Source organism: Cebus imitator, unplaced genomic scaffold (assembly GCF_001604975.1).
Source record: "Cebus imitator isolate Cc_AM_T3 unplaced genomic scaffold, Cebus_imitator-1.0 Scaffold37, whole genome shotgun sequence".
Classification (NCBI taxonomy): Eukaryota; Metazoa; Chordata; class Mammalia; order Primates; family Cebidae; genus Cebus; species Cebus imitator.
The window spans coordinates 8,499,468-8,522,427 of record NW_016107352.1 but is presented as its reverse complement, the minus strand read 5'-3'; the positions used below and the strand labels follow the sequence as shown (position 1 = coordinate 8,522,427).

The 22,960-nt window shown below is 39.2% G+C and overlaps 1 protein-coding gene across 1 annotated transcript; it reads left to right on the top strand.

Moving 5' to 3' along the window:
* Positions 1–12,534: 12,534 nt before the first annotated feature.
* NDUFA4 (NDUFA4 mitochondrial complex associated) lies at positions 12,535–19,922 on the top strand. The gene is made up of 4 exons (XM_017525214.2): positions 12,535–13,211; positions 14,322–14,410; positions 15,268–15,328; positions 19,713–19,922. Exons 1-4 carry the CDS (start codon positions 13,170–13,172, stop codon positions 19,767–19,769), a joined length of 249 nt encoding a protein of 82 aa, XP_017380703.1. The 5' UTR covers positions 12,535–13,169; the 3' UTR covers positions 19,770–19,922.
* The last annotated feature ends 3,038 nt before the right edge of the window (positions 19,923–22,960 follow it).

Below are 22,960 nucleotides of genomic sequence, written 5' to 3'. Positions count from 1 at the left end.
TTTTATTGTGGTGTCTTCCTTAGCCTTAATTGAATGACCAACTATATGCTGTCATAGAACATTTTAGTGGATAAAAGGCTATGATGGAGTTGCTTATGTGTTCGCCAGCTCTCAGAAGTAAGAAATAATGAGCTCAAGGGCTCCATAAGTGAAATCTTCTTAGCTTTTCTAAAAGAAATTTTTATGTCTTATAGCCAAAGGAATTATACTCTAGAAAAACAAACTCAAAATCTAACCAAACCAAAATCTAAATTCTATGGATGGCTCAAACATTGCAAATTAAATTCCCAGCCTTGTAGACCTTATTTTAAATGGCAAAAATGGCCATTATTTTTGCATCAACCTAATAAAATTAAGACATCCCTGAAAATTGGGATGGGGACATACAAGTAGATTCTGATGAAGGTGATAATTTTGAACTCAAAATTCTGGCAGGTTGTCAGTCTACCCCTGCCTGAAGAACTATAATAGCCTCCCCTGAGGTAGTTGCTTTACAAGGGACTACTGTTCATTTTGACAATCAATTCTTACCACCTCTCATTGCTTCTAAATCTATAATCAGACTCAGGTGAAAGTAGACTCCAATGTGTGAGACACAAAGTTAGGAGCATCAATACACACCAAAATAATTGACTGATTTTGCCAACTTATGTAGACAAAAACTGGTGAACCTGTATGGGAATGGATCTTAAAAGTGTGGTATCAGGTTGGAGGGAATATAAAGTTGGATTAAACTGAACTTATTACGATGGCTTCACTAGCAGAGATTCCAGATTTAGTGTGTTTGTCTGGGGGGTTGGGAGTGACTCTAACAGTTTATTTATTGATTAACTAAAACCTCGGCCAAAAGGTAGCCTACACTTAAGGGAGTCAAACTGCCAAAACTTTCCTGGTGCCACAGAAAGGATGGTATGAGAAGACTAAGGAATACTACTTAGAATCTACAAGGCACTCAACAACAAAAGAAACAAATAGTACCATTAAAAAGTGGCCAATAAACGTGAACAGACATTTTTCAAAAGAAGACATACAAATGGCTAACAACCATAGGAAAAAATACTCAACACCATTAATCATCAAAGAAATCCAAATTAAAGCCATAATGAGATATCATCTTACACCAGCCAGAATGCCTATTAATAGAAAGTCAAAAAATAAGAGACATTGGCAAAGAGGAGAAAAAGGAAGACTTATACACTGTTAGAGGGAATATAAATTAGTATAACCTCTATGGAAAACAGTATGGAGATTTCTCAAAGAACTAAACATAGAATCACAACTCAATCTAGTAGTCTTACTACTGGGTATTTACCCAAAGGAAAATAAATCATTACATCAAAATGATACCTGTGGCTGGATGCAGTGGCTCATGAGCTGCCAAGGCACACTGATCCCAGCACTTTGGGAGGCCAAGGCAGGCAGATCACATGAGGTTAGGCATTTGAGACCTACCTGGCCAACATAGTGAAACCTCATCTCTGCTAAAAATACAAAATTATCCAGGCATGGTGGCAGGTGCCTGTAATCCCAGCTCCTTGGGTGTCTGAGGCAGAAGAATTGCTTGAACCCCAGAGGTGGAGCTTGCAGTGAGCTGAGATCTTGCTATTGCACTCCACCCTGGGTGACAAGAGTGAAACTCCATCTCAAAAAAAAAAAAAAAAAAGATACCTGTACTTACATGTTTACTGCAGCACTATTCATAATAGGAAAGATATGGAATCAACCTAAGTGTCCATCAAAAGATATTTGGATAAGAAAATGTGAAATATATATGTGCATGTGTGTGTGTGTGCATGTGTGTGTGTCCATGGAATCTTTATATCTTATAGCCATCAGAATTATAGAAAAGAAAGTATAATTCTATTCAGCCCTAAAAATAATGAATGCATGTATTAATATTTTGCAGCAACATGGATGGAACTAGAGGTCATTATCTTAAGTGAAATAACTCAGAAACAGAAAGTCAAATACCACATGCATTTTCTTATAAGTGGGAGCTAAATAAATGTATACATGGACATAGGGAGTAAAATAATAGACTCTGGAGACTCAAGGATGGGAAGGTAAAGGGGTGGGGGAATGAAGGTTCAAAAATCACCTATGAATACAATGTTCACTATTTGGATGATGGGTACACTAGAAGCCTAAACTTTGCTATTATATAACAAAACTGCACTTGTAGCCCCTCAATCTATAAAAACAAACCAAAAGACTCAGGAATAGCAGAATGATAAATTGGATTAATCATGCATGATATGTAAAACTTGCTTGCCCATCCACTGAATATTTCCCCTGTGAGGGTCTAGAGGGCACTCAAAGTTTTGAGAATATGATTTGTGAGAGAAGTCCTGGACTAGGCTCTCTGAATTCAGTGGAGGAATCACTCCCATTGATGAGATCAGATGGTGGTAGGTACCACGTGGTGACACATAAATTATTAAATACAAGCTAGGCATGGTTATTGTATTAGGCAACAGAACCAAAGCAGTAATAAGAATAGTAGCTGCAAAATGTATGGCATTGGCTAATTAGTTGTGGAGTTTCTAGAACCAAAATATATGGTAAACCTACTAAAGTCTTGATGTATAGACAGAAAGTTTTAATACTGGAAGATTGAAAGGACTACTGCTGCCATCATTAATGTAAAATACACCAGGTGGCAATTCTTCGGTTGACCACATTTAACTTTCTTATTGGGGCTGTGGAAAAGAAACATGGATCTTGGAGAATGACAGTGAATTACTGTAAGCTTAATCAGGTGACAAATTTCACTGCAGCTGCAATTCTGTTTTGTTGTTGTTGCTGTTATTTTGAAATGATGTCTTGCTCTGTCACCCAGGCTGGAGTACAATGGCGTGATCTCGGCTCACTGCAACCTCTGCCTCCCAGATTCAAGCAATTCTCCTGCCTCAGCCTCCTGAGTAACTGGGATTACAGGTGCCCACCACCATGCCCAGCTAATTTTTGTACTTTTAGTAAAGACGGGGTTTCACCATCTTGGTCAGGCTGGTCTCGAACTCCTGACTTCACGTGATCCACTCGCCTCCAGCCAAAGTGCTGGGATTACAGACACGAGCCACTGTGCCCAGGCTTACAGCTGCAATTCTAGATGTGGTTTCATTGCTGGAGAAAATCAACACATGCCCTGGCTCCTGGTGTTTAATAATTGCACTGGCAAAGACTTTTATCTATAGCTGTCATTAAGGTCCATCAAAAGTAGTTTGCTTGCTGTTGATTAGTAACATACCTTGACTGTCTAGCATCAGCGCTATGCCAATCAGGCTCTCTTGCAGAGCCTTCGTTGTGTCTTTATTCCACAGGAAATCATCCTGGCCAGTTATATGGATGACATCATTGATATGGTTTGGCTTTGTCGTCACCCAAATTTCATCCTGAATTCCCACATGTTGTGGGAGGGACCCAGAGGGAGGCAACTGAATCATGGGGGCAGGTCTTTCTTATGCTGTTCTCATGATAGTAAATAAGTTTCATGATATCTGATGGTTTCATAAGAGGGAGTTTCCTTGCATAAGTTCTCTCTCTTTGCCTGCTGCCATCCATGTAGGACATGACTTGCTCCTCCTTGCCTTCCACCATGATTGTGAGACCTCCCCAGCCATCTGGAACTGTAAGTTCATTAAAACTCTTTCTTTTGTAAATTGCCCAGTCACGGGTATGTCTTTATGACATTAATAGGACCTGTTAAGAAAGACATTAACAACTACTCTAGACATGTTGGTAAAATACATGTGGGCCAGGAGGTGGGAAGCAAGCCTAACAAAAAATCAGGTTTCTGTCACCTCAGTGAAATGTCTAGAGTCCCATTGGCCTTGTGAGGGAGAAGAAAAGGAAAAATCAGTTAAGGCTGGTCCTTGGAGAAGCAGCCTGCCTGAAAAATCACAGTTACAGGCAAAAACAGAGCAGCCTGAGGCAAACTCAGACTGTACCTGCACAGATAAGCAGGCAGGGCAGACAAGTCCAACATAGTGGCCTTTTGTTCTTTGTGTGATTAGCAGGTTCCCAGGAGGAGCTTCCTCCCCTTCTGAGGCATATACATCTTGGGTTCTAATGGGAGCTTGCACAGGGAGGGGGGCACTCACCTAAAACAAACCTGCAGTTATACAAACAAGAGACATGGCACTTCATGCTTGCCTGGAGACATACCCACAACTATATAGATAAGGAGGAACTGTGCAGATAGATTTTCAGATAAGAAAAGTTAAACAGCTACAGAGAGAAGATTTTCTTTTAAAAGCTTTTGAATTCAACTGTAAAAACAGCTGCCCTCTTGGGCTCCCCCACTGCAGAGAGCTTTCTTCTTTTACTTATTGAACTTTTACTCCAACCTAACCCTTTGTGTCCACTTTCTTAATTCTCTTGGTCAGGAGATGACCTGCTCAGATAACACCTTAGACAAGACCAGTGACCCTGACCTGTTTCACTGGTACATGTCAATATGTCCTTATTATTTTTATTTTATTTATTTATTTTCGAGACACAGTCTTGCTCTGTCGCCCAGGCTAGAGTTCAGTGGCGTGATTCTTGGCTCACTGCAACCTCCGTCTCCCAGGTTCAAGTGATTCTTCTGTCTCTTTCTGACTAGCTGAGATTACGGGTGGGTGCCACCATGCCTGACTAATTTTTGTGTTTTTACTAGAGTCAGGGTTTCACCATGTTGCCCAGGCGGGTCTCTAACTCCTGACCCCAAGTGATCTGCCTGTCTCAGCCTCCCACAGTACTAGGATTGCAGGTGTGAGCCACTGCGTCTGGCCCAAAATATATATAGTTATATATTTTTAAAGTAAAGAACAAGTTATTGCACCTGGCTTCTATTAACGAAGAAGGGGTATAATGCTATTTAGGCTTCTTTGGATTAGGGAGGCAACATTTACTTCATTGAGTGTGCTACTCTTACCCATTTACTGAGCAACCTGAAAACAAAGATCTGCAACAACTCTAGGCTGCCATGCAAATTGCTCTTCAACGGTGATACGTAACAGAGGATATCTGTTGGTGCTTAAAGCAAGTTACCATTCATCAGGAACTGGGTCTTTTCTGACAAAACCCTTTAAGACTGCATGTGAACAGCCACATTACATCACCAATTAGAAATAGCAGAAATGAGGATTTGAGCAGGTCCTGAAGGCATAAGTAAGTTGCAAGAGCAAGTGTCACAAATGCCTATCATCCAGATTCCTGCAGTAGTGCCTCCTCCCCTCTCAACCTGCATGTATGATTCCATGGAGTGTTCTCCATTTCCATTTAATTCAAGAACCAACATATAAACTTGGTTTACAGACGGTTTTGTATGAAATGTTATCAATACCCCAAAGTAGACAGCTGTAGCACTATAGTCCAACTCTGGATTGGCCCTGAAAGATAGTAACAAAAGATAATCATCCCAGAGGTGGAAATTTTAGCAGTTCACCTCGATATTCATTTTGTTTGGAAGGAAGGATGGCCAGAGGTATGGCTCTACATTTATTTGTAGGAGGTTAATATTTCCATTGGATGACCAGGGATTCGGAAGGAATATAACTGGAAAATTGGTAACAAGAAGATCTGAGAAAGAGATACATGGATCGATGTTTCTGAATTGGCACAGCATGTGAGGATATTTGTATTCCAAACGGATGCTCATCAAAGGGCTGCTGCAGTAGAGAAGATATGAGTAATCATTGAAGGCAAAATGTTTTGCTGTCAATGGCATAGACACTTTGGGCATGAATTTGCCTTCCTTGCCTGCAATGCATCCATTGACTTATAAAATGATTTACTATAATAATATTCTACAAAGTATTGCTTCTGACTAACAATCTCAATTTTTAGCAGATGTAATATGGTGATGGACTTATACTCATTCACTGGTCTTACTACATGCTCCACCACTCTGAAACAATTGACCTAACAGAATCGGTGATATGGCTTTGAGAAGGCTCAGTTACAGTGCCAGTTGAGAGCAACATCTTGGAGAGTCAGAAGAGTAACTTCTAGCATATGGTGTATACTGTAAATTTGTAAGCAATATATGCTGCTACTTTCAATGAAAATAGCAGGAGAATCAAGGAGTATATATTTGTAAATTTGCTCATGAATTTCCATTGGATTAACTCTCACGTATATGCTGCTTATGTTTAAATTGTATCTCCAGCCTAAACCTCTCTCATGAGCTCCAGTGATGTTTCTGCCTGCCTTCAGAGTATCTCTAATTGAGGATATTCCACAGCTCTCATAGACTCAACATTTCCAAAAATGACTTCATATTCCTGATCTTGGTAAGTAGCACCACTATGTACCTATAACCCAAGTCATATACAAGTGTCTGTTGCAGGGCTTATCATAAACCTTTGTAATATTTATGTATCTTCCCACTAAAAGTGTTGAAGGAAGACACCAGTGAGTTAATCTTCTTATCCTGAGAACTCAACATAATGAACAGTATATAGTAGGCACTCAACATATGTTTAATGAATAAATTAGTGAACAAATGACCGAATGAATGAATTTTTTTAAAAAAGATCAAGATTGCAGAGAAATAATAAAGGGCATCATAGAAGAGGAATTGGACATAGATAATCTAAAAAGGCTATAAATTGAAGACCTGGGTCTTTGGTATAATATTCCAAAATTCATAAACACTGTTTTCCTAAAATATTATTTAACCAGAAGGCTTCAGTGAAAGAAGTAAGCATTATTTAAAATTGCTAGAGCCGGGCGCGGTGGCTCAAGCCTGTAATCCCAGCACTTTGGGAGGCCGAGGCAGGTGGATCACGAGGTCAAGAGATCGAGACCATCCTGGTCAACATGGTGAAACCCCGTCTCTACTAAAAATACAAAAAATAAGCTGGGCATGGTGGTGCGTGCCTGTAATCCCAGCTACTCAGGAGGCTGAGGCAGGAGAATTGCCTGAACCCAGGAGGCGGAGGTTGCGTTGAGCCGAGATCGTGCCATTGCACTCCAGCCTGGGTAACAAGAGCGAAACTCCATCTCAAAAAAAAAAAAAAAATAAAATAAAATAAAATAAAATTGCTAGAGTCTCTCTGCTTTTTAGTATTCATTGAATTTTGTATATAAAGTGCTTCAGGTATTTAATTCAAACTGATAACAGTATGTCAAGCTTTGAGATTTATGATGGTGGAAGTAAACTTTCACAGACCAAAAAATGTTTTCATTTTTCTAATAGAAATTTTATAATTAAATGCAGTTTATGCTAAATAACCATAATACTAGTGGAAGAACATATTTGTTTTTAGATTAAGGATAGCTGTAGAATCTTTATTAACAAGTGAAGGTATAATTTGTGTTTGTGTTATCAGTAAAACAACCAGTTGTCAATTTATCTACTAGAAAAATAATTAAATGCTTAAATGCAAACAGAATAAAAAATATAAGATTCTGTCTTCAATTTGCATTAATATAATTATACTCCATGGCTCACTTATCAAATTACTTCTTTCTACAGAAACTATTTCTTTACTGTCACACACTGATAACAACACACAATCACTATACCTTGTAGAATTTTCTAGACCTGAAACATCAGAAAAAGTATGTAAGAAAAATACTTCACCTTGGGTGCTACTGACATACTGCACAGGATTTTTAGAGTTATTCACCATGTCTTACATTAATTTGAACAACTAATATTTATATATTTTTTGTATCTTAAAATTATTGACAAAAGTAAATCAAACACAAGGAGAATAAATCCAGAGAGCACAAGTCTCAGAGTGAGATGGGACAAAGATATCTCCAATTTATATCCTGCAGTTGTTTCACTCTGTGCTTAGATACAAAATGTTTTACTAGTCTTCACTGCCTAATGGATAAAGCCCCATATCTATTTTTTTTTTTTTTTTTTTTAAGATGGAGTCTTGCTCTGTTGTCCAGGCCAGAGCATAGTAGCACAATCTTGGCTCACTGCAACCTCTGCCTCCCGAATTCAAGCAATTCTCCTGCCTCAGCCTCCTGAGTAGCTAGAACTACAGTTATGTGCTACCACACCTGGCCAATTTTTATATTTTTAGTAGAGACAGGGATTCACTATGTTAGTCAGGCTTGTCTTGAGCTCCTGACCTCGTGGATCTGCCTGCCTTGGCCTCCCAAAGTGCAGGGATTACAGGCGTGAGCCACTGTGCACAGCTTCAGTTTCATTTCTTACAAATACTTCCTATGCAATCCACACCCCGTCACACTGAACTCATCTCAACTTCTTCCACACACTATGCACTTATATTATGAACTTTCATTTTTCTGCCTTGTTCAGACTATTTCATCTGTATGAAATGCAATTCTCCTTCTTTTTTGGCCTGATCACTCTACACAGTCCAGTACAATGCCACAGTCTTCATTAAACTCTTCACAGGCCCCACAGTCTTACTTCTTTCTGTATTATCAATTTTTGTATTTGTCTTTTTCTTTTTGAGACAAAAATCTTGCTCTGTTGCCCAGTCTGGAGTGCAGTGGCATGATCTCGGCTCACTACAACCTCTCTATCACAGGTTTAAGTGATGCTCCTGCCTCAGAATCCCAAGTAGCTGGGACTACAGGTGCACATCACCATGCTTGTCTAGTTTTTATATTTTCAGTAGAGATGGAGTTTCACTATGTTGACCAGACTGGTCTTGAACTCTTGACCTCAGGTGATCTGTCCACCTTGGCCTCCCTATGTGCTCCAATTATAGGTATGAGCCACTGCACCTGCCCTCTGTATTATCAATATTTTTATTTATTTTTATTATTCAAATCAAATCACCTTGATTAAGCTTGGTGTCAAAAGAGAGAGAAAATAGAATTTTTACCGGTAAAAACATTAAATATTTGCAAGCAAAAGAAAATCTACCACAGTCTGTCCTTCTGAAAAAATATCTGAATGATTACAATCATTGTAATCCTCCTTCAGAATACACTCACCAAAGTGGAGATAAGTTAAAAGCCCTATACTGTTACTATTTCCTGCTCAGAGCCGATAATCTATGAATAATGCCGTAGTCTTTATGTTTGTTCTCGATATAGCTCCTCTTGATCTGGAGATCCATGAAGAACAAAGACAAGTTATTTGCCCCACAACACCCAAAATACAATGGTGGAACAGGAACTGGGTAACTACAATGAATGATACTATTCAGAAAGTGAAGAATAGTCCTGAAATTTTACTGTCTTGAAGTTGCTGCTAACTTAAAGTGGGAAATATTCTTTTCCTAGGCCCTGATTTTGCCATTTTGAGATTAGTTCTAGTCCAATCTTCGTTGTGGTTCTTGCCTCACACTCTAGGAAGTCTTGTCTTAGAGTCAGCTAAGGAAGACATTAGAGAATCAGCCCTCCTTGGAAATGAGTATGTTTCTCTACCTGCTTCCCAGCTGCAAAAGATGGAGGAGCTTGTGTCTTTTCACATCTCAAACCATTAGTTTCTTTAATCCAATGCTGATCATTCTTTTCACAGTACTTACTCTACTTCCATTTGATTTCAGTCAACTTCATGCACCAGTGCCACAGCCACAATTTTTTTTGAGGCATACCTCTAGACTTAATGCCAATCACCCTAATCCTATCACGTTTTGGTAGAAGAGCTACATCCTTGTCTATTTACTGAGACTTTAAAATTGTTCAGCTGAAAGCATTTACTGAAGGCATCTTATTTTACTAAGATGATTTAACAAAGGTATGATAGCCGCATTCTTGATTGGGCCATTATCTTCCTATCAATTGATCCGTGTAGCCCAAATACCTTCCCATCCTTACTTTAGATAGCTAGAGATGAGAATTAATCAGATCTTCCAACTCTGCATGTCCTTAAATTTATGAATGTTTTATTATCTGTCATTACAGTTTACAAACTGACCAATTATTTTGAGTCCATCTCTTTATTATACTACCTTGTCAACTGTAGCCAATAGTAACTGATACTTGCTGCTAACATACTCTTTGCCTGCTGTTTCACTGAAAGCTACCAGCTCACTGGAAACATTAACTGTCTTTCAATTAATTGAAATAAGTGTTTCACAATGTTCCAATGTTACATTATATATAGATAGCCATCCTTCTAGTCTCTGGTAATAGTTATTTTGTCACCTATTGCCAGGACCTAAATCCTATGCCATATATTTTAGATTTTTTTGTTTGTTTGTTTGTTTTTTGAGACAGAGTCTCTATCACTCAGATGTGATCTCTGCTCACTGCAACATTTGCCTCCTGGGTTCAAGCAATTCTCATGCCTCAGCCTCCCAAGTAGCTGGGATTACAGGCATGCACCACCATGCCCAGCTAATTTTTATATTTTTAGTAGAGATGCGGTTTGCCATGTGGCCAGGCTGGCTTGGCCTCCTAAAGTGCTGGGATTATAGGTATACAGGTGTAAGTACATGTGCCTGGCTCATATTTTAGGATTATTATTATTTTGAGACAGAGTCTTCCTCTGTTGCCCAGGCTGGAGTACAGTGATGCAGTCTTGGCTCACTGCAACTCCACCTCCCCGGGTCAAGCGATTCTTCTGCCTCAGCCTCCCCAGTAGCTGGGACTACAGGCACATGCCACTACACCCAGCTTTGTATTTTTTTGTCATTACAAAAAAAAAAGTGAGTCACTGGATTTTACTGTCTTATTAATAATGGCATTTCTACATGCCTATTTTATTATTGTTATTATTCAAAATAAAATATTGGAAGAAGAGGTCTCCCTTCTTCCAATTTATTTGCTGAAAGCTTATCTACACTCACTAAGGTTTCTTTGTTCACTTCTAAGTATTTGCCATGTTTTTGTGCTGATCTTTTAACACAATAATGCTCCTTACCATAGCCTGTAAGGTGCATGTCAGAGAATTGGACATGGACCTTCAGACTCTACTTTTTGCTCTCACTTCCCTCTTGTTCTCCTTAGTTATGGGTCAGCCACACTGATACTTTTTTGAGCACTTTTTTTCTTCTTCTTCCTTTTTTAAATTTCAAAATCATTTATCTTGCCAAGTGAAGTGTTCTTCCCAGATCTTTACCAGGTTACCTCCTTCCTTTCATTTAAGTTTCATCTCAGATATCCTCAGAAGGACCTTCCCTGTCCTCTCTACCAAAAGTAACCTTCTCTCCTCCACCTCTTTCATGTCATTTTCTGCCTCATTATTCTGTTTCATTGGCTTGTCACTATCTAAAAATTACCTCATTTGCTTATTGTTTGTCTTCCTCAATTAGTATGTAAGCTCCATTAGGGCAGAATAACTTTGTCCTTCACTGCTGTAGCTCTAGTGGCTAGAACAGTACCTAGTGGGGAGTAGGTACTTAAGGAAGATTTGCTGAATGAATGAAAAAAGACACCAGTCTTGATAAGCTTCCTGACATACGACCTCAACAGCCACCATCTATTTGTTTTTTTCTACCTAGTGGTCACACCTCCTCTTCTAAGCATTACAAGTTGAAATTCCTTGGCTCTGTGTCCTCTAAATTCTCACTCAACCTTCTCTCCCTAAGTAATTGCATTCAGTCATGTGGTTTCATTTCTTATCAATAAACTGAGTCCCAAATTTATGCTTCGAGTGTAGATCTCTTCAGCCCCATAGAAATCCACTTGAATTTTTACATAGGCACTTACACATCATTTTCTATGGCTTCTTATTTCAGTAACTGGCATCAACAAACACAGAGCTGCTCAAAACTGAACCTCTGAAATTATTAACTCCCTTCTCCTCACTCCCTGATGATCAACCACCAAGTCCTGCTGGTGCCACCTTCTAAATATCTCTGGAATCTTTTTTTCTCATCATTACATTCTTGAATGGTAGTTCAAGCTACCATTATCTCTCACACAGACTATGGACTATTGCAATGGTCCCTTCATAGGTCCCTCCCCTTTCATGCTTATCCCTTCTAATCCATTCTTCATAGACAAAGCGATCATTTCAAACTACAACTTTCCCAAGCTCTCAACATAAAACCCATGATATGTAAGCGGTTATTGGTCCAGCAGATCTGATCCCCACCTTGCTCTCCCTCTTACAACCACACCAGACCTCATACAGCTCCTCGGAAGTCTTCACTAGCTTCAGACCTTCACGTGTATTACCTCCGCCCTGTACACCTGCATCTTCCGTTTTCACCTGTGTAATATTTACTCCTCCTTCAGATCTACTGTAAGTGCCAGTGGAGCCTTCTATAATTTCTAGTCCCAGTTATTAATACTTGCTTGATCATTTGATTAAGGCTTTAAGCTAGGTATGAGATTGGAGAGGGTTCAGAGCGCACGTTTTATCCCAAGGGTCTATCCATAAAGCCTGTCCTATGGAAGACCTTCGAGTAAAAACAAAACAAAACAAAAAGACAAATGAAAATTGGATTGGGGTGGTGGGAAAGATTATCTGTAGGTATACGATCACTGAAAACACATTTTAAGGATACAATCTGGGACCAGGGAGAGGGGACAGTAGCGTGTCGCAAAGGTCTTTGTGGCTACTTTCACCCGAGGGCAAGGATCTGAGGGTTTAGAAATTACACTGCCAGAACTATTACCATCTTTTAGTCATTTACTAGTTTTTAACTTCCGCTTGTCTGCGACAGCCTAAGACAGGATGCAGCTGCAGTCTTCTCAAACCGCAGCCGCTGACCTTAGAGGGAAGAGACCCGACCTGCCCTCCAGGCGACCGGCGCTCGGCTCCCAGAGGCGCCGCGCAGCTCCCTCAGCGGCAGTCACAGCCGGCTGGCGCGCGCCCTGCACGCGCGCACGCAGGGCCTCGGCGCGCGGACCCGGCTCTCAGGCGCCGCGGTAGAGAATCTCACTCGCTGGGCGCGCGGCCCATGCGCCCCGGCGTCGGCCGCATTTTTCAATACATGGCCCCCTCGGAAAGTGCCTGTCTCGTCAATGGAAGGGTCCTCGTTTTTACAAAAACATTTCCCTCCAGAAATATGCATAGCACGGCACGGAAGGCTTTTTTCTCTAGGAAGTGGAATGATGATAGTCCGACCAGGTCAGGACGGACATGCGAGTAGTTAGATCTAAGCAGGCACTGTTAAGGACAGTTGCATCCGGGCCCTCCTGTCGCAGGCTGCCCTCCCAGCCAAGGGTCCTTCAGGTAGGAGGTCCTAGGTGACTTTGGAAGTCCGCACAGGGTCAGTGCAGATACTACTTAGCCCGGAGCTTGGTGGCTGGGCTCATTTTCTTCTTTCCAATCGGAGGTCTCTGCCGCAAACATGCTCCGCCACATCTTAGGTCAGGCCAAGAAGCATCCGAGCGTAAGTTCGTGACCTCTCTTCTAATGTCTTATCTTATCCTTGTGTGGGGTTGCGCCTCCTTCTGTCCCCTGGGAGCGCCCTCATTTACAGTCACTGTCCGTCAGACCAGATCCTGCCTCTCCTAGTGTCATGTTAGTTGCCCCAGGCCTCTGAGCTGTGACCTTCTATGCCATGCATGGTGGGGTTTTGTCTGGTAGGCAGAAGGTGAGGGACACTGCTAGGAAAAAAAAGCTGGTGAATATTGGAACAGTCTGGTGGCCGCGCTCTTTGGCAGGTTGTGCGGTCCAGGAGAGATAGATGTTCGCTGTCTGGGTCAGAGACTAGCATAGGTCAGGTTCCCTATGTGTTATACCATTTCTTAAGGGTCTTGTATTCACCCTATTGCACCACCAGGCCTTTTGGTAAATAAGAGGGGTCCGTAATCTTGTAATCCTCACTTTGTCTGTACGTCGTTGCATCTGGGGAAGTGTCGTAGTGCGGAATTTAATTGCAGTTAAGTTCTTTCGCTTCTCATTTTCCCCCGGCACACCAACGTATGGTAGAGCTGAAAGTCTATGCAATCTTTAATCTGTCTTAAATCCAGTTTCCTAAATACGCAGCAAGCATTGGCAGCAATACGTTTTCAGAGATAATGCTTAAAGCCAGTATTTGTAATAGCTATGTTTGCTTATTCAGACTCTATATTTCATACATCTTTATGGAGGCACCCTTAAGTCATTTGCAAAGAACTTGTTTTTCAAGCCTCAGGATAAAGGAAGCCAGAAAATTTAATGGGAATGGCGTGTAAATATTAGAGAGGTGAAGAAGACTTGATACGTTTTCTTAGAAATTTAAAAATGTGCTTAAAATTTCCTCCACATTAAAAAATCAGACAATTAAACCATAATCATCTTAATATCCTTTCCAAGTTCCATTACTTTTCTTTAGAACACCGTTGTGGGAAATCTTATCTCAATGTAAGATCTACCTTTATTTAAATTTTAATTCAAAATAGCACAATAGCAGTTTGAGACTTGGAAATCAATTTGTGGAAACTACTGTAATCTCGCTTTGGCCAGTGTCTTAAGTCTTTGAACATGGTTATTAACTCTATTTTGTGTTTGGTTCTAGTTGATCCCGCTCTTTGTATTTATTGGAGCTGGAGGTGGGGGAGCAGCCCTGTATCTCTTGCGTTTGGCATTGTTCAATCCAGATGTTTGGTAAGTACTCAAAAACGTTTAAAACTGGCCAGGTGCAGTGGCTCACGCCTGTAATCCCAGCACTTTGGGAGGCCGAGGTGGGCGGATCACGAGGTCAGGGGTTTGAGACTAGCCTGGCCAATATGGTGAAACCCATCTCTTAAAAAAAAATAATAATAAAAATAAAAAATAAAAAAAATAACAAAAAAATGTTTAAAACTTTGATAACGTTATCAAGGCAGTGTAGAAGCCACAGTCTCTGCAGGAAGATAACATCAGGTAGTAGAAAGAAACATTTACAGTCATATAATAAATTCACATGTCAAATCTGCTGTTTTCATTTACTTTTTTCTTCATGAAATTATCTAATTTCTCTGAGTCTTGTTTTTTTCTTTGGTAAAGTAGAACTTCTAATACCAAATCTTGTAATGTTTTGAAGATTGACCTGATAATAATTGTTTTTATAAAATAATCTTGGTTCTTGGTACATGTAAATGCTTTTTGCCTGCACTTCCACATTTGTAGTTGAAAAACAATAGATAATTAAAAGATTGATTCATCATTATTCTATGCAGTTTTCTACATATCACTTTATTACTGAAATGGAAAGCTTTTGTGAAAGGTAAAAAGTGTCTTGTGATAGGGAGAGAGATAAGAAGAAATGCTCCAAGATGTTCTGTGTTCTACCGTTTTTCTAATTGATTATATGAGATTGCTTATTATGGATCCTATTCTTGTTTCAGCTTCGTAATGAAATGACACCATACTCGTCTAATACAAAATAACATTGATCTATTCAAAATGTATTCTTAAGTGCAAAACACTATTTTAAATAGTCCTTTATTACTGTGATAATCATAATGTTTTGTTTATTTTAGTTGGGACAGAAAGAATAACCCAGAGCCCTGGAACAAACTAGGTCCCAATGATCAATATAAGGTATACTACAAAATCATTTTAAAATTGTTGAAAATTGTATTGTAATAAGTTTTGTCATGGGATGGGTTTTCTTGAAACTGGATATATGAGTAAAAATCTATAATATTGAACTTTGAAGAGCTGTTAGGTAGTCTGTGAAGTGAAAATGGTATATTGCTCTAATAAATATCTTTTCCTAGGTATTGTATTGCTAGTATAAGAAAAGAAGGAAAAATAGTATAGCTATCATTTACCTTTTTCTTAGTTCTTAGATAGTCTAAAACAGTGTTCTCAAACTTCATTGTATATAGAGCTTGTTGAAACACAGATTCTTCACCATTATCCCCAGAGATTCTGATTCAGCTGGTCTGTTGTGGAGAATGAGAATTTAGAGTGATCTGTGGAAATACTCTTCCAGAGAATGATTTCATGTACTGAGACCGTTTATTGTTTCCCCAAACGTAACCTTCCTTATGTGTAAAAACTTTTGCATACAAAGACCCTTCATGGTGTCAAAACCAAAGCCAAGTCAGGTGTGGAAGCTCATGCCTGTAATCCCAGCGCTTTGGGAGGCTGAGGCAGAGGATCACTTGAGATCAGGAGTTCGAAATCAACCTGGCCAATATGGTGAAACCCCATCACTACTGAAAATACAAAAAATTAGCTGGGCATGGTAGTAGGGACCTGTAATCCCAGCTACTCGGGAGGCTGAGACAGGAGAATCACTGGAACCTGGGAGGTGGAGTTTGCAGTGAGCCAAGATCATGCGACTGTACTCCAACTTGGGCAACAGAGCAAGACTCTGTCTAAAAAAAAAAAAAAAAACCCAAAAAACCAAGGGCAGCTTCATTAAGATACTGTACCATTCACATACTACACAGTTTACATGCTTAAAGTTTATAACTCACTAACTCATGCACTTTTTTCATAATATCAAGCTGCTTCATCAAAAAAAGTGTATGTGGCAACAGCACAGGGCGTAAATCAACGGTTCTTGATTTATCACTCTCAAGAACAGGGTCCCCAATCAGTGTGTCCAGCACTCCTTGGCATATATGTATCTATGATGGACTATCATTACTCATAGCAGCTTGGTTTTTTTGGAAACAGAGTCTTAATCTGTTGCCCAGGCTGGAGCAAACTGATGTGATCTTGGCTCACTGCAACCTCCACCTTCCAGGCTGAAGCAATTCTCGTGCCTTACTCACCCAAGTAGTTGGGACTATAGACATGCTGATTTTTTGTATTTTTAGTAGAGATGGCGTTTCACCATCTTGGCCAGGCTGAACTCCTGGCCTCAAGTTGATCGGCCTGCCTCACCCTCCCAGTGCTGGCATTACAGGTGTGAGCCACTGTTCCCACAGCCTGATAGGAACTTTTAAGATCACCCCTTGCTGATTGCGGGTTTTCCACTTAACCTGATTATAATTTGGCTTCTAAATCCCTAAATCAATCTCCTTACAAGAAGAAAATAAAAAGTACTGGCTAAGCTGAAACAGCTGTCTCATCTCTGTGTTACATTTTGCCTCAAAAAAGATAAATGGGCATCCTCATTTATTCTTGTGTTATGAATTTATTTAAATCAAGTCCATTCCAGAGAAAATAATTTCACACACAAGAAACATTTAAAAAGTAAACAAAAAAACTAGCATGCTTTGGTCCTTCCACCAAAGAGTGTATTGGAGTCTGTGGGTATGTGTAGTTCAAAAAGTGTAACAGATGATTCTGATAACGCAGCCAGTTTGCCAATGTTCTGAAATACCACAACACATGCCACTATGAGGTCTTGGGAACTGAAACTGAAAATGTTGCTGCAACAAGAACCTAATGTGTGTGGCATAACTGGGCTGTTAATAGCTGTGATACTGATATCAGAGTCTAGAAAGATGAAGAATGTCATTTATATAATGACAAAAATGAAAAGGAAGCAAATCCAGAAACTTGAGAACCTGGAGTGAATGAAACCTACCTACTACTTTTCCTAAAACCATTCAGTGTGGTAGACTAGATTATTATCTCCATCATTCACAATGTCTCACCTAAGAGAATTTGTTTTTCTAGCCCACTGATATCAGATTTGATTTGTGACTTGTTCTGGGAAATTATGAGTTGGAGGAAATGATACTTACCACTCTTAAACCATTGTGTGGTTCCCCTGTTGTTCCTTTACATCTCATGAGACCAAAATTGACAAAGGGCTACTCATTCACCTTAGAACTAGAATGAAAAAATATGAAGCAGTCAACATAAAAGTGGCATATAATGTGAGTGAAAAGTAAACTTTTATTGTAAGCCACTAAGATTGGAGTGTGTTAATTTGGGCGGCCATAATGAGATACCATTGACCAGGTGGCTTAAACAACAAATTTATTTCTCACAGTCTAGAGGCAGGGAAGTCTACATCAAGGTGGCAACCATTCTGTTCCTGATGAGGACCCAACCCAGTTATGTCCTTACAAGATGGAAAGACAGGAGTGAACCCTCTTGTAAAGGCATTAGTCATGAGTATTCCACCTTCATGAACTAATTACCTCTCAAAGGCCCAGCCACCAAATACCATCACATTGGCGTTTAGGGTTACAACATGAATTTTGGGAGGACATAAACATTCAGTCCATAACAGCAGGTTATTTGTTGCCATGCTATAATCTAGCAAAAGCTAATGAATAAAACATCAAGAGACAGGACCAAAGTGAGATTTGAGCATTAAGGGCCCAGCAACACTTCCCAACTGAGTAACAGTTGAAGCGCCTCAAAGCTAAGATTAGAATATGTTGTGCCTTCCCAACTGTTGTTTCAGAAACTCAAGGTAGCCAGCATTAAACTGAGAAAAAGAATAGAGGCAGAGAAATTGAAAGCAGGTTTTAAAATTCTAGAGAGAATTTTGAGTATAAAGCAAATAAATCAGAAGGCTGCTTAGTTTTAAGAACCTTGGCAAAAATACCATGTATGTGCTTTCGACTCTGCTTGGGTATAGGGCCTTGATCCTGCTTTTTATTCAGTGTTTGGCAAGTTGTAGAACTTGATCTCAATTACCTCTTTTATAAATTAAGAATGAGAAGGGTTATTGTGATAAGTAAGATATATATGAAGCATCTAGCCCAGTGCCTGGGCAGGAGCCCAAAAATGTTTATTTTCCTTTCCTTTATATGTATTTGCAGACCCTTCTGTAAATTATTTCTAATATTTTGTTAATATGTTAGAGGATAGCACAAGTAGTTTCTTTATTTGAAATCTCATTGTCTAGGTTAATTGCTTCTTAAGAGAACACTGTCAGAACAAAGAACACTGCTTTATGGCTTATGTATAATTTTCTGTCCGTAAAAGCCTGTATCTGTCTGTATCTCAAGAATAACTTGGGAATAAGCTTTACAACCTGAGGATTTTTTAAATAAATAAATAGGAGTTTTTCAATTGGCAATAGATAAGTTAGGATATATTTGAAGACATTAAAGGGTTTAAAGAAATAATGAACATAGATTTGTGAACGTCTTACTTAAAAACCCTGAAGAAAATGTGTATCATTCTGAAATTGTGGTTCTTCTGGAGATAAATAACATAGTCGTCGAAAAATTACAGCATGACCTCTTTAGCATTCTTTGGCACAAGAATGAGTAAACCCAAGATTTTTACCCTTATTTGGACTTGTGTCCTTAGTAGAAATTCTGGACCAGTTTCAAATATGTCATTTTTTTTTTAAAGTTACTGGGAGTAAGAGACAGTTTTTTTCTTAAGCAATCACAGTAAGATTTATTTCTAAAATTAATTTTGATTATAAAGAAATTTGGGGAAATTTTAAACAGCAAAAGTACCATATTATTTAAAAGCCATTGCCAGAGGTGAAGTGTCAGTTTGATATTGAATACAGCCTGGGTTAGGAAATTACTGAGAGAGAGAAAATATCTGAAAAGTTATGTAAGCCACAAAACAAAGCAGTGTCTTACATTACTAGCGTCTTTTTTTGCAAGATCTCTCCCTCTAAATTACAGCAGTTCATTCAGCAAGTAGGGAATGTAATTCTTGTTATTCCTCTATTCTGTTGGCGATTCTTCTATGTACTTGTAGAGTTAAGATGAAAACTTACCAAATTGGAAATATGTATGGCAAGGAATTCTTACTCATTTTGAAATAGGAAAATTTTGGGTATAGGTTCCAAGTAGTAGACTGTACGAATACTGCTCTTCTGAAGTAAATTGAATATTTTTACCTTGCCAAAACTATCTTTGAAGGCTGGAATTTTAGGTATAGTATTTTTCTGTGAATGACCTTTATGTTGTTAAATATTCTTTTAAAAATTTATGTCTGTAATTGTTACTATAGAAAACCAAATACAAAGAATCCTAAAACGTTTGTACCATCTCTTTGTATTTGAGATTACTTAAAATATCTTTTTTTCTGTTCCAAGTTCTACTCTGTGAATGTGGATTATAGCAAACTGAAGAAAGAACGTCCAGATTTCTAAGTGAAATGTAAAGCTGCTTTAAAATGAAGGTCTTCCAGAAGCCATCCGCACAATTTTCCACTGAACCAGGAAATATTTCTTCTCTAAATGCATGAAATCATGTTAATGTAATCTATTGCTGATTACACTGATTAATAAATAACTGAAACTTGATATGTGTCACTTTTTTATGCTGAAAATCTGCTCTGAACTTAATTACTAGAGAATGGGAAATTAACTATTAGAATTTAAAGAATTTCTTGAATTTCTGTAGTTTGAAAATATGACTTTAAGCTGCTTTAATAAAACGCTTCCATTTTGTGTATTGACCATTGGTAACTTCACTAGATCATACATAACAACTGGAACTGGAAATTATACAAAAGTAAATTGGGAAGGATACTCAAGCCTCTGACGTTGGCAAAATGGAAATCTTTGAGTTTCTCTTACTGACTGTTGTTAAAGTGTGTGCAGTTTTTAACAATGGTTTTTACTTGACATTCTCTTTGTTGCAATTTTCAAGGTTATCAGTTGTTCGTGTCCTATGATTGAAGTTGAAATCTGAGTCTAACACTGCTAACCATGGTGCTTGTGGTCAAGAGATCTTGAGAATTTCTGCTGCTGAGCCTTAGTGCAGATTTTCTTTTTCTTTTTCTTTTTTTTTTTAATTTTTGAGACAGAGTCTCTGTCACCCAGGCTGGAGTGCAGAAGTACAAACACGGATCACTGCAGCCTCGACCTCCTGGGCTCAAGAGATCCTCCTGCTTCAAGCCCCATAAGTAGCTGGGACTACAGGTATGTGCCACCATGCCCAGCTAATTTCTCTATTTTTTTATAGAGACAGGGTTTTGCCATGTTGCCCAGGCTTGTCTTGAACTCCTAAGCGTAAGCAATCCACTCTCCTCAGCCTCCCAGAGTGCTGGGATTACAGGTGTGAGCCATTGAGCTCAATCATGGTACAGGTTTTCAAAGACCAAGAAGTATATTCATAATTTTAAGGTGGGGAATAGAGCAAGTTTTCACATAGGTGTATGTAAGTCATCACATCATAGAAACCAGAGGAATTCAGTGACATTGATACTGGATTTTAATATATAAGTATACAGTTAAATATTTACAATGTAGTAGGAACACATTTTAAATGTCAGGAACTGGCCGGGTGCGGTGGCTCACGCCTGTAATCCCAGCTACTCAGGAGGCTGAGGCAGGAGAATTGCCTGAACCCAGGAGGCGGAGGTTGCAGTGAGCCGAGATCGCGCCATTGCACTCCAGCCTAAAAAAAAAAGGTGAAAGTCTGTCAAAAAAAAAAAAAAAAAAAAAAGTCAGGAACTGAACTAAGCATTTGAATACATGGATTATCTCAAAAATTTTGAAATTTTTAAGCTTGGGTTAAATTATTTGAATTCATTCTGTTAGTCAAATGGTGGATATTTGAACCCATGTAGTCCTGAATTTAGAGTGTGTAGAGTATTTTCAGTTACCAGACTCCATACTTTTAGCTCTGATGTGTCATGCATAATTTCAGTCTCTTTTAAGAGCAGGTTTTCTCAACCTTGCCACTATTGACTTTCTAAAAGACAGTTTAGTGGACCATCCAATGCGTTTTAACATGTCTAGCAGCTAACCTGGGTTCTGCCACTACAGACCAGAAGCACTCCCCACCAGTCCCACAGGCCATGAAAAAAATGTAGGCATTACCAAATGTTCATTGGTGGGCAAAATTGCATCATTCCTACCTCTGTTGAGAATTACTCTAGATCCTCTGGCACAAATTGCTGACCTTAAAGTTTAAAATTGTGTAAAGAAACTGTAATGTTTTTCACATGACTGAAAAACATTTTATTAAGCAACTCCAAATAAGTGCTACATTAAGACATTATTAATAACATTTTCTAGTATTGAGGATCATTTTATGGATGCTTAGTTTTTTAGAGTAGTATCTTCTGTTTTGTGTCTATGCTTGGACTTGGCAATGTAAGGATAAATACTAAATTTGGCATTAAATATGGTACATCTTAATGAAGAAACTATTACTGCTATTTAAGAAACTTCAAAGGCAATCTAAAGAAATTGTCATTTAGAAATGCATCAGATATCAGTGCTGCCAAGATAGATAACATGCTCTTTTTTTCTTTGCATGTTTAGAATTGTGCTTTTGCTTCTGCTATGTTGTTTTGTTTTGTTTTGTTTTGTTTTGCGACTCAGTCTTGTTCTGTCACCCAGGCTTGAGTGCAGTGGCATGATCGCGGCTGACTGCTTACTGCAACCTCTGCCTCCTGAGTTCAAGCTATTCTGCCTCAACCACCCGAGTAGCTGGGACAACAGGTGCCTGGCAAATTTTTGTTTTTTTTAGTAGACAGTTTCACCACATTGGCCAGGCTGGTCTCGAACTCCTGACCACAAGCAATCTGTCTGTCTTGGCCTTTCCAAGTGCTGGGATTACAGTCGTGAACCACCGAACCTCGTCCTACTGTGCTTATTTATTCAGAAAACAGACTGCTTTGTTGGTTACTCATGTTAATGAAGTCAGCAGGCAAAGCTGCATTTAAATACAGATGTCATCGGGTATCATTTACATATATTTGAAAATTTGCAGTTTTCCGAATTTACAGATGCTTCCCAGTAGGTACTTATCTTAGTCTATGTTGCTATAAATGAATATCTGAAACTGGGTAATTTACACAGAAAAAAAGGGTCATTTGGCACATGATTCTGCTGGCTGGAAGACTGGACATTTGGTGAAGGTTTCAGGCTGCTTCCACTCATGACAGAAGGCAGGGGTAGCTGGTGTTTGCAGAAATCACAGACAAGAAGCAGCAAGAGAAGGGAGAAGTGGCAGATTCTTTTTAATGACCAGCTCTCCTGGGAGCAAATAGGAGTGAGAACTCGCTAATGACTGAGACGGCTACATGAAGCCATTAATGAGGGATTTGTTTTTATAACCCAAACACCTCCCATTAAGCACCACCTTCAACATTAGGAATCAAATTTCTTTTTTTTTTTTTTTCCCACTTTTAGACACTTGAGTCCTCCTGTATTGCCCAGGCTGGAGTGCAGTGGCTATTCAAAGGCACAAATGTAGTACACAGCAGCCTCCTGGCCTCAAGTGATCCTCCACACTGAGCCTTCCTAGTAACTGGGATTACAGGCACATGCCACTGTGCCCAGTGGAGATCAAATTTCATGAGGTTTGCGGGGGACATACATGCAAA